This window comes from Aotus nancymaae, unplaced genomic scaffold (assembly GCF_030222135.1).
Source record: "Aotus nancymaae isolate 86718 unplaced genomic scaffold, 86718_ANA_hifiasm-v0.15.2.pri h1tg000025l, whole genome shotgun sequence".
NCBI lineage: Eukaryota > Metazoa > Chordata > Mammalia > Primates > Aotidae > Aotus > Aotus nancymaae.
This window is the reverse complement of record NW_026988438.1, coordinates 24,576,944-24,589,849: the sequence shown is the minus strand read 5'-3', so window position 1 is coordinate 24,589,849 and position 12,906 is coordinate 24,576,944. Positions and strand designations below refer to the sequence as shown.

The 12,906-nt window shown below is 45.6% G+C and overlaps 1 protein-coding gene across 3 annotated transcripts in view; it reads right to left on the bottom strand.

The window, feature by feature from the left end:
- Positions 1-7,525: 7,525 nt before the first annotated feature.
- Positions 7,526-12,906, bottom strand: part of AOAH (acyloxyacyl hydrolase) — a 196,896-nt gene continuing 191,515 nt past the window's right edge. For 2 of the 3 annotated variants that reach the window (XM_064380450.1, XM_012461274.2), the window contains one exon: positions 7,526-7,742. In XM_064380450.1, coding sequence (XP_064236520.1) covers positions 7,614-7,742 — 129 coding nt within the window. In that variant the 3' untranslated portion in view covers positions 7,526-7,613. The remainder of the gene's footprint in view (positions 7,743-12,906) is intronic. The other variant, XM_012461275.2, reaches the window with a different exon arrangement.

Sequence of the window (12,906 nt, the reverse complement as noted above, 5' to 3'; positions counted from 1 at the left end):
ATGCTGGCAGGAACTAGGGACTACACATGTTCAAGATGGCGGCTCCATCTTCCCTTCTCTTTGTCAGCCACGTGTACAGTAAAGAGCAGACAAGATGGTGCTGATCAACTAAAAAGCTAATTTGCATAATATGATTAGGGTGGGTGACCAGCCTTCCGAGGTATGTAAATATCATACCTGACAAAACCAATCTGTGAGCCCTTAGTAAATCAGAGACAGCCTTCTCCAGCCTATCTGTAAAATCTGCTGCCTCTCCCCTTTTTGGATGTCTTTCTCCCTCTCTCTGTCTCTCTCTCTCTTCTCTCTCTCGGAGCTGCTCATCTCTCCTTTCTTCTATTAAACTTTCCACTCCTTAACCCACCCACATGTGTTTGCATCCTGAATTCTTTCTGGGGTTGAGGGAGACAACAAACCCCAGGGTATATACCACAGACAACGTAGCCTTTCAACATGGTGGCTCTGAGATCTAAAATAATGTAGAGAGGGCAGCTTCACTCCTAAGGGTAAGGCCTGGGTGTGGCAGTCTCACTTGCACTTGCTTCTCTGAGGGGTGGGAATAGTTGCGCCTCTCATTGGAGGAGCAGCAGGCACGCATGGCAGGTGGCCATTGTTGGCAGCCAGCTTTGGAGACTTACCTACAGCCCGTGTTTTGTAATGACAAGCTTCCTTCCTGTGACTGGGATGCAGGATCAAAGAAGAAATGGGCGGGAGAAGAGAGCCTGCAGAGACATGGACTCTGCAGGTGATGCGTTTGGAGTTTATGCTATAGGCAAAGCTGACTCTAGCACATGTGGTGGTCAGACCACACCCTGGTTCTAATGCTGCTAAGAGCCACTGTTCGTTCACCACTCAGCATGTTTTACAAACATCATCTTCATAATAAATGCAGGGTAGCCTAGCAGCTAGGGCAAGGACCCTGGAGCCAAATGGCTTGCCTTCAACTTCATAATTCATCACAGTATTATTATTGAGACAGGATCTCACTCTGTTGCCCAGGCTGGATTGCAGTGGTGCGGTCGTTGAACTGGGCTCAAGCGATCCTCCTGAGTAGATGAGTATATAGGTGCACCACCAAGCCTGGCTGATGTTTTATTTTTGTGCAGGGCCTCACTATGTTGTCCAGACTGGTCTCGAACTCCTGGGCTCAAGCGATCCTGCCTTGGCCTCCCAAAGTGCTGGGTTTGCCCTGACTCATCATGTATTAGCCCTGCAGTCTCAGGCAAGTCACTTAATTGTTCTCAGACTCCTATCTGTAAAAGTAGGGAATCATGTGGTTGCTGTAAGGTTAAGTGAGATCATATATGCACTCTGCTTGTCACTTAGCCTTCTGTAAGCATTAGCTCTTGTTAATGCTCACAACGGTGCTGGAAAAGGTACTATTGCTCCCATTTTAAAAAGGAGGTAACTGAGGCACCAGGAGCTTAAAGCTTCCAAAGCCTGTTGCTTCACGAATTCCCACTGATTGTGTTTCAATGTGTCCCCAGCTCCAGGAGGCAGCTGGACAGAATTGTGTTCTTTTCATGAGGCTTATATGAGCCTGGAGTTTCTACCTGTCCCTGAAGAGTCCTCTGCTCCCCTCGCTCAACCTCCTGGCTCCAGCTGATATTTGCAGAGAATCACTGTAATAATATTAACAGCTGGGGGCTTTTTTGAGCCTGTGCAAAGTGTGCATCTTGGAAGGCAGAGTCCTCAGGTGAAACTGAAAGTCTCTGGGGTCTGAAGCTGCCTTGTGCCTGGACCAGTCATGGAAGCCCTTAGTGTGTCCTCTCAGCCATCCTTCTGCTGAGGTTTATTGACTGGCGCTTTGTGAACCTGTGAGTTACATTTGCAGCCTGAAGCTGGAAGACTTTCTATAACTGCTCCATGTAATTAATTATAAACAAAGCGACCAGCCAGGAGCACAATAACCAAAGAAATCCTTAGCAAGCCTCAATGTGTGCTCCTTAGTTTTCCTCTGCCTTTCCATCCATCCAAGAGCTTCAGAAGTGTAATCCTCCTGAACGACCGATTCATGATGATGAGCCCATTATTTTTGATACTGCAGTTTTAAGAAGTGACCCAGAAAACAGGCTTTAAAAGCAACCTCTTCCCACTCCCCTTTACTCTAAGCAAAGGCCCAGATTAAAAGAGCCTTAGCTTGTATGAATATTTATGCTAGAGCCTCTGCCAAATCAGATTAGGGGAGTTCATCCTGCCAGGCAAACACGGATTCTGTACTCAGATTTAATGAGAAACTGACATGTTAATAGCATATTGATGCATCCATCCATCAGGAAATTCATACAGCACAACAAATGTGCACTGCACATCTTGGGGCCTGGAGAGATGCTCTCTGTCATTTTCGGTTCTTCCAGGAAAGCTGCTGTTGTAATAAAAGGGGTTCCAAAGACATTCTGCCTCACACCAAAGATGAGGGTTGGGAATTCTGGTCTTAATATACCTGGGAAATCCCTCCCTGACACTGCCAGGGAGTGTGTTAGACAAAGGCTAATTCCTCTAAACAGCATCTTCCAAGGTGCTTCTGAAGAACCGGACTCCACAGGGTGTTAATAGGTATCATGTGAGCAAAAAGCTTGGGTCAAAATGTTGGGTGAATGATGAGCTGAGCAGACATTTTTACTGCAGGACTTCCACTCTGTGACTTTCCAGGAAGCAGATAAATTATGCTGTGCATCCAGACTTTTTAGACTGTGGAGTTCCTCCTTCTCAAAGCACCGCCCCCCGGAGCATACAACCTTTTTGTGCCATGCAGCCCCTTGGCAGGTTGGGGAAGCCTGAGGATCGCTTCTCAGAGTAACGTTTTCGTTTTATTTTATTTTAGACAGGGCCTTTCTCTGTCACACAAGCTGGAGTGCCATGGTGAGATCATGGCTCACTGCAGCCTCGAACTTCCAGGCTCAAACCATCCTCCCGCCTTAGCCTCCTACGTAGCTGGGACCACAGGCATGTGCCACTGCACCTGAGTGATCTTTTTGATTTTTCATAAAGACGGGATCTCACTGTGATACTCAGGCTGGTCTGGAACTCCTGAGCTCAAGCAATTTTTCTACCTTAGCCTCCCAAAGTGCTGGGATTACAGGGGTGGGCCACTATGCCCAGCCAGAATAACATTTTAAAAACAAAACAAAACAAAACAAAAACCCAAAAAATCCAAAAAGCAAAAAAACACATAGGGTTACAAAGAAAATCAATTCTATTGAAATAGAATATTAAAGAATATTTTGAGATATTAAAAAATGAGCATGTACGAATATATGTGCTTCTTTTGAATGTGTTAAATTGAAGCAGGAGCGGCTGCAAGAAACAGACCCCTCGGGCACCAAACTAGAAAGGGAAGGGTTTTATTATTACGGCCCGGGAGCAAGGCTTTATGTTTTGTCCAAACGACCAAGCTCCCCTAACAAAGAGAAGCTCTGCCTTTATATAGGTTTACACTCTAGATATTACAAGTGCAAGGATCTTAGATTTACAGCCTTAGAAATTACAAGTGAAAGGGTCTTGGGTTTACAGCTTTAGAAATCACATATGAAAGGGTCTTGGGGTTACAGTTTTAGGAATTACATGTGAAAGGGTTCTGGGTTTACCGTTTTAGGGATTACATGTGAAAGGGTTCTGGTCTCCAGATGGAGGAGTGGGGTGGGGGTTTGATCTTGTTTAAGTAAAAACAATGTCTTCCAGAGAGATTCCCCCATACCACGCCTGCTCTCTTATGGTGATTCAGTAATCGCTGCCAGTCGGCCAGCCTTTTCTTCTATTGAAATGCAGTGTGTAGGTCAAGGGGGAGGTGATCCCAGATGCCTGGGTCTCCTTCCTCAAAATAACAAGATCCAGAGTTGGTTCTAATAACTACAGTTGTTTTGAAATATTGATGACTGTAAATGATATTTCAAGATATAGTTGATCCTCATTGTTTGCTGATAACGTATTTGTGAATTTGCCTCCTTGCTAAAACGTATTTGTGACCTGAATGTATATTCGTGACTCCTGTGCAGTCCTCAGTGCCCATGCACAGAGCAATGATAAATTTGAGCTGCCCAACTGCCACGTTCCCCAGCTGAGATTGGTTGGCAAGGTGGTTTGGCCTTCCTATTTTTTTGTTTGAAACCAAGTTTTGTTCTTGTTGCCCAGGTTGGAGTGCAATGGCACAACCTCAGCTCACTGCAACCTCTGCCTCCTGGGTTCCAGCGATTCTCCTGCCTCAGCCTCCAGAGTAACTGAGGTTATAGGCACACACCACCACGCACGACTAATATTTTGTATTTTTAGTAGAGATGGTGTTTCCCTATGTTGGCCAGGCTGGTTTCGAACTCCTGACCTCAGGTGATCCACTCTCCTCGGCCTCCCATAGTGTTGGGATTACAGGCATGAGCCACCACGCCCAGCCAAGTTTTGCCTTCTTGTTTCAGCTCTAATGCTGCAAACCCGTGTCCTCTTCACAGTATATTTAGTGCCACATTTTTGGCATTTTGTGCTTTTTCCTGGTGATGTTGCTGTTGAAAATGGCCATGAAGGGCAGTGCTGAAGTGCCGTCTAGTGCTGCTAAGAGCTGTGTCACAGAAGGCTGTGATGCACCGCGTGGAGAAAATCACCCCAGTGGTAGATGAGCTCTTTACAGTGCTGTTGCCTGTGAGGCCCGTGTTAATGAATCCACTGTGTATCAAATAAGGTGTCTTTTCAACAAAAGCCACACAAGTTATGTATTGATTGGTTGGTGAAAACATTGAGACTGCAGGCTCACAGGAACCCCGCCTTGTACTTCCCCTAAGGACAATGGTTCAGTATGTGCTAATTCAGTGTTCGTGGCAGCTTTATAGAACATAACTGCTACGAAAAATAAGAATCAACAGTATCTGCAACAACTGCAATGTGATGTGAAAATATTTGTGACAGACTAATTCAGCTGTGTTTTGTTACCTACATTCATTATGAAGTGGTATTGTTAATTTTAGCATTAGCATTTAGAAGACAGTGAAGACTTACTTTTTTCTCATTCAAGTTTACAGGCACTCTTAATTCTGGGGATCCCTAAGGACCCTAGTTAAGAATATTTTCTCGAGTGAAATTAAATCAGTGACAGGGAGCAGGGATGGATAGGGAAACTGGTGAGGATTTCGGGGAGATTAAGGTCCAGTTACATTGTGTATCAATACAAGGCCCATGTAGAGATTTTTATCTGATCTGCTTTTTCTGGGGGACTGACATTTTTTTTTTTCACCAGGGCCTAAACCCAAAAAGGCTCAGCATGAAATGAAAAAATGCCAACGATGGGTGGAAACAGAAATTTTGGTAATTATTCATGTGGCAAATGGTGAGCTCCACTTCAATAGTGAAGGGCAAGCCAGGTCTCTCCTCTGATAACAGGAGAGAGTATTTTTTTTTTTTTTTTTTTTGTCTGAGACAGGGTCTCATTCTGTCTCTCAGGCTGGAGGGCAGTGGTACGGTCTGGGCTCACTGCAGCCTTGACCTCCTACTGGGCTCAAGTGATCTTCCCAAGTAGCTGGGACTGCAGGCATGTGCCACCACGCCCAGCTAATTTTTATATTTTTTGTAGAGACAGGGTATCGCCATGTTGCCCAGGCTGATCTCGAACTCCTGAGCTCAAGCAACCCACCCATCTCGGTCTCCCAAAGTGCTGGGATTATAGGTGTGAGTCACAGTGCTCGGCTCGGGGAGAGAAATTATAATAGAGTTTTAGGGTGTCTAGATGAAGATCACACAGGAGCCCCAAGTCCCCTCACCAAGTGTGCCCACAGAGGAAGGTGCCTCTGATGGCTTTTCTTTCTTACTCTTCTCACCATGAGGAGCGAGGAGCATGAATCAATGGGTCTAATTCAAATGTGTCAAAAAAGAGGCTGCTAATTTTGCTTTTAAATAGCAAGAAATAACAGTGTGACCTGGAGAGCAACACTAACTTCTCATTCATTTATTCATCCAGTGCTATTTCTTGCGCATCTGCAGTGGCCAGGCATTGTGTTGGGGGGATGGATACAGGAGTACACGTGAACGACCAGGTACCGATCTCATGGAGCCTCAGTTCAGGTTCTGGTGCTTCTCTCCACAGCCTCTCCAGGAATGGGGAGATGGGGAGGGCTGCATGCCACCCTAGGAAAGCCCTTCAGGTGCCTCTCAGCAGACAACCCTCATACACCATCATTCCAGAAAACTTGAGGCTGAAGACAGTAGCTCAAGGGGCACTAGTGCAGAAATAAGGGATAGGTGCTCTTATAAGTACACAAAGCGCAGGGACAGGGCATTCTCAAGCCGGAGAGAAAGATGGTCAAATCTCAAAGAAGGAACATGTCTGGAGCATAGAAAATGCAGGCAGAAGTGAACGGACCTTGCTCAGGTTCCTGAGCCAGGGGAGAAGGCCTGACCTCAGACTTCAGTTTTGCAGACAATGGTGGTATTTAGTATTGATTTCTATGTAGTATTTATTTGCAGTATTTGCATTTTCTGAAAAAGTGAGATGGGGTCACTGTCCTCTTCTATCCCTTGAATCCTTGGTGCTGTGCCTCAGAGTAAGATCAGAGCTCAGGACCTGGGTACCTCTGTTTTCCTGCCTGAGCCCATTCAGAAGATGGAACTAGTTAGATGATTCCCCAAGGTTGTGGGAGGTCAGGCCTAAGAGAATTTAAACAGTCTCTTTTGAGGGGTGGGAGTGACAGGTTCAGAGGAGACATGTAGGGTGGGAGAAGGGAGGTGGTCAGGCCGGGGGACCCTCCCTTTACTCTGGAGTCTTCGTATACATATTAAATAAGTGTACTTGGGGTATCTATCACCTTAAATATTTGTCTTTTCTTTATGCTAGAAACATTGAAATTGTTTTCTTCTAGTGATTTAAAATGAAACGTACAATAGCATTTTGTAAACTATAGTCACCCTACTGATCTCTCAGACACTAGGCCTTATTTCTTTCATCTAACTGTATATTTATACCCACTAATCAACTCATAAAACATTTGAAAGGAAAAAAATTGTATTGTCATTTTTCTGAACTTTGCGAGGTTATGGTACTAGCCAATTTTCAAACATTCATCATTTGTTGTGATTTCTTTCCTCATTCTAAATGCGTATTCAAGTTCATATCTAACTTTGTATTTGTAGTTTGGTGTTATGTTTTTCAAGGGGGCCTCATGAAGCCTGCTCTGCCCCTTGTGTGAGTCCTTGGCAGCTGGCCAGCCGCCTGCATAGGAGGAGCCTCAGCTCTCCAGGCCATTTTTAAGACGTCAGCCACACAGGGAGGATCAGTCCCTGTCTTGCCAAGACCCTGGGTGAATTGCTGAACATTGCTGGACTTCTTAAGTGTTATTAGAAGCTCCTTTTAGAACAATTAGCTCTAAAGGGCACAGATACTCTCTTGCTTGGAATGGCACCCAAAGCACTTTATTAAAGGTTATTTCAGGAACAACAGGAGGGTTACTTATCCCAGAAGCACACAGCATTGCATGGTCATTCAGATATGCTCTTCATTGAGAGAAAGGCATTTTGCAAAGATGCTACTGAAGGAGAGTCCTTTAGGCCTGTGATGTAGCAGCCCCCATAGGGTTTGTGGAATGAGTTTACCTAAGCCTCTGCCTCCCTGTGCTCCCCAGGGGTGTGTGCTCCTGAGATGCTCAGTGCCCCCCTTGGTCTCCAAACACCTCTTCAATCTGAGGGTTGAATGGATTCTCCTTTCCCAGGACTTGGGGCCACTGGAGCTGCACCTTCTCCCATAAGCGATCTGCCAACATCAGCAAAGCCACCTGTAAGAGAGAACCCAAAGGAGGAGGAAAAGGGAAATTAGGACAAATCACTTACCAACAAGATTTCCTACATGCTCTCTGCTAGAGACAGCCTCTAGGGTGTCACCCTGACTCCCGCACCCACTTCTCTGTATAATCTCCCAGTAGTGGGATGTAGGAGTTCAGTCAGGGTGATGGGGGAAAAAAATGGACACAAACCTTTTTGAAGGCCGGAAGGTCTTGCAAAAGCCTCGGAATAGGATTTGGCTGAAGGCAGCCAGATTCTCTTATCCAGTGTCTGAAAGCTTAAGTTAGATAACTAGGGATGTAAAGAAACTGATCTAGATAAGTTAGTTTACTTAGGCCTCTGAACCTGGCCTTTAATCATCTGTAAGACTGCTCTCTCTGGGAGGGTGACCATGTTAATTATTCACAAGTGTGTTGACTCAAAGCCTTTATCATTAAATCTATACTGAATAAATGCCTGCAGTGCCAGCTTGTGAGGGCCGTGGCTGCTAACTCTTTACAGCACCCTCCTCAGTGTCTGGGAGTGGCCTGGACCCCTAGCCCACTCTTTCACGAGATATCTGTGTCTGATTGCATTTGTTCATCCATTACTGGGTCAGAGTCTGCAGGACAGACCTGACAGCAGGACCCATCACTTGGTTCTAACAGAGGAAGTGTGGCCATGGTGAGGAGATGCCGCCTCAGCGATGGTGTCACGTTGTGTGAGGCTTGACCTTGCTAGTGACTTGCTTTGGAGGCCCTCCTTTCTGGGCTGGAGCTGACGGTGACCCAGCTGCCATCCAGCCTGAACTGATTCCTCAGTCCTGCAACCTCACAGCAATGAATCTGCCAACAGCCCGAGTGAGTTTGAAGGCAGTTCTTCCCCAGACAGGTCTCCAGATGAGAACGTGGCCTGGATACCACACCTTGATTTTCATTTGTGAGACCCTAAGCAGAGGACCCAGTTAAACTGTGACCCACAGAAACTGTGAGATCATAAGTGTGTGTTGTGTTAAGCTGCTAAGTTTGTGGAATTTGTTTTTTCAGTAATAGATTACAAATTCACTTTTTCAGAAATCCACTTACTCATTTATCTGTGGACAGCTGGCATTTACTGCAGGCCTAAGGCTTGGGTTTTAGAGATGAGCATGGTGCATTTTTCCTTTAAGAAAGTCCTAGTAAGGTAACCAGACATGCAAAATGACACCACCAAGCCCACAGGGAGGGCTTGGAGGAGAATGCACATACCAGAAAGGGAAGAGGTGCCCCTTCTGTTGGGTGGGGGAAAGGGTGGGATTTCTCTGAAGAAGGTGGTAGCTGAGATGAATTTCCTAGGAGTTCCCCAGAGATATGATGTGGGGAAACAGTGCAATGGTAGAGGACACAGCATGTGCAAAGGCTCAGAGCTGTGGGAGAGAATGGCATGGTTGGGGAACTACAGGTACTGGGAGTGGAGGCTGGCTGGGTACCTGACTAGGGGTGTATCTTGGCAGGCTGTGAGTGCATGGAGTCCAGCCAAGGCACGAGAGAGGAATTTGCTTAATGCACAGCAGGCTCGACTCTGGCTCTCCCAGCCTGAGGCTTGGACTCTGGCTCTCCTAGCCTAAGGCTTGCTCTCTGGTTCTGTCATTGCATGTCAGGTTTCCCTTTATCCATGACATTAGCTGGGTCAATTCTTGGTTGTCCACTGTCTGGCTTGTCATTAGCATGCCTTTGAAGAGGACACTCTTTCTCTGCAGACAATGCCCTCATTTAGCAAATAGGAGCTGGCCAGGCCTGCAGGCTCCAGATGGCTCCAACTCAACAGTGGTTTTCAGTGCTGAGCAGTAAGAGAAATGTGATTGCTGAAGGCCTCCCAGAGGGAAGCCATTGCTCAGGAGGGATGCTCCACAGGGCAGCTCGCAGTCCCCTTCCTAATAGGCAGCGTGGCCAACTCGGGTCTGGGCCCAGCCCTCTCATCTGCACATTGCATGGGCGATAGTACATGATCCAAAGTCCTTTCTGTGTCCAACTGTGTGTGAGATTTTAGTAGTTAGAAAAAACTAGGACTGATCGAGTCACTGCATCAGGTCCCTGGCATTTTAATGTGTTCTGAGCCTTCTGAGGTGGATGCAAACTTCCTCTCATCCTGCTGTGTAACCTCAGTCACATCCATGCAGTGTTTCTCCCACGGCATAACACACACATACACCATATCCCTCACAACCCCACACCACACATACATATATCACACACACCCCACAAACACCACACACACCACACTTACATTTATCACATACACCCCCCACACCACACACAAACACCACACACACACCACACATACATACATCACATACACCCCCACACACGACACACACATACACCACACCCCTCACAACCTCACACCACACATACATACATCACACACACCCCACAAACACCACACACACCACACACACCACACTTACATATATCACATACACCCCCCCACACCACACACAAACACCACACACACACCACACATACATACATCACATACACCCCCACACACCACACACACATACACCACACCCCTCACAACCTCACACCACACATACATACATCACACACACCCCACAAACACCACACATACCACACACTAACCCCTTACAACCCCACACCACACACATATACATCACACACACACCCCACACACCTCACACAGATAACCACCTCATGCACACTCACCATGTACACATATCACATACACACACAACCCTCACTACACACATACACCACACATATACTACTCACACCACACACACCATACATATACAACACACCCCCACACCACACACATGTACCCCTGCCCCCCCAACTACACATACACCATACATACACATACCCCACATATACCACCAACACACCCCTACACCCCCCACCTCTCACACACACACACCACACAGACACATACAAACACCACACATACCTCACCCCCCCCACACCAGCCACAGAAAGCACACAGATACCAAACACACAGAGAAACCACACACCATACACACCCCACATATACTTCTTTGCACTTAAAAGCAGGAGCACGTCAAAGGCTGCCTGCGAAGCTGGCCTGTGCTCCAGGGAGGGCCGGATCATCTCACACAAAGCAGTCAGGACCTTTGAAGACAGAGGCCTGGGCTTGTGGCTGTTTTCCTGCCATTTCTCAACAAAGGAAACTGCTGCCAGGTCTGTGGAAAATTACTGGTTCTTCTGTTTTGTGTTATTGGCTTTCAACGTGATATACCTAAGCTGCCTTTCTAACAGTTATGTGGTACAAGGCTTTTATTTCCCTATGTGTGTTAATAAGGGAGGAGACAGGGTGAGGGCAAGAAGAGGAAAATAAAAATAAAATAGCTCAGATCTGAGCGTTTGGTAACTGTTTGGTTTGAAAGCAATTAGTTGACTGTCACTCTAATAGGGAATAAAATATTTATGAGCAGGCATTGAGAAAATATTGGGTCTGAAATGAGACTGGCACGCTTATCACTGAACTAGAGACTTGTGATAAAATGATCCACTGAAATCATTCATTCATTTGACAAATATTTACTGGGCACCTACTGTGGGTTTCTTATACCACAATCTCCTGTTATAACTCCCACAAGGCACCGCACAGGGCAGGGCACAGCTACCCTTTCCTTTCTTTATCCAAGTTGTTTTCTTTTTTTTTTTTGTCACAGGATTTTTCTCTGTCACCCAGGCTGGAATACAGTGGCCAGATCTTGGCTCACTGGAACCTCTGCCTCCCAGGTTCAAGCGAGTCTCTTGCCTCAGCCTCCTGAACTGATATTCTTTTGTGCTTCTCCATTCATAGTCTAAAATATAAAGCAAAGCCTGTTCATTTTAGAAAAACTGAAACCCACTTAAGCACAAAGAGAAAAACAGAATAAAAGTCATCTGTAATTAAAATAGAAGTAGCCTCTGTTAACATGGGGTGTAGAACCTTTGTGATTTTGTATATATATATATATATACACACACACACACACACACACACACACACACACACGTACATACATATATATATATATATATATATATATATATATTTTTTTTTTTTTTTGAGATGGACTCTCCCTCTCTCACCCAGGCTGGAGTATAGTGGCATGATCTCAACTCACTATAACCTCCACTTCTCAGGTTCAAGCGATTCTCCCACCTCAGCCTCCCAAGTAGCTGGGATTACAGGAACCCACACTACACCCAGCTAATTTTTATATTTTTAGTAGAGACAAGGTTTCACCATGTTGGCCAGGCTGGTCTCAAACTCCTAACCTCAGGTGATCTGCCCACCTCGGCCTCCCAAAGTGCTACGATTACAGGCGTGAGCCACTGCACCTGGCCCTGATTTTATATCTGAAAACACACACACACACACACACACACACACACACACGATTCCTCTTGAATGTCATTTTATAATCTGCTCTTATTGAAGTCAAATTTAGAAATAGTAAAATGAACTCTCTTTGGTAAACAGTGCTATGAATTTGACAAATGCATACAGTTGAGTCATTGTTCCTATAATCTGTAGTCTGATTGTATTTACTTTGCTGTACATTATAAACACATTTCGATGTCACTAAAGGTAGATTTTTTTTTTTTTGAGACAAAGTCTCGCTTTGCCACCCAAGCTAGAGTGCAGTGGCACAATCTCGGCTCACTGCAACCTCCACCTTCCAGTTCAAGTGATTCTCCTACCTTCAGCCTCCGGAGTAGCTGGGACCACAGGTGCGTGCCACCATGCCCAACTAATTTTTGTATTTTTAGTAGAGATGGTGTTATTCAGTGCATAGTATGCTATCACATAGATGCAAGTTAATTCATTTCATCAGTGGAAACTTTTATCACATACCCTCCATCCCCAGCATTTGTCCTCAGAATGAGAGGATGGAGACACCCTTCTTCTGCCAGTTCACACAACCTTGGCAGCTCAGGAGGGTCATCGGCTGCCCTACTAGGCATGTGTGTGGAATAAAATCTATTCCAGAAGAATGCTAGGGAATGGGTGCTTTGATTAAGTGGGATCTTCTGGTTCATAGAAATTCTTTTCCAGGTATTTTCCTTTGTAGTTGGACATCTTTCAGAGCCCACTTTCTTGCTAAGTTGCATATAAACACATCCAATTCATAACCTGGTAAAGCCAGAAGTGGTTTCTGAGTATATC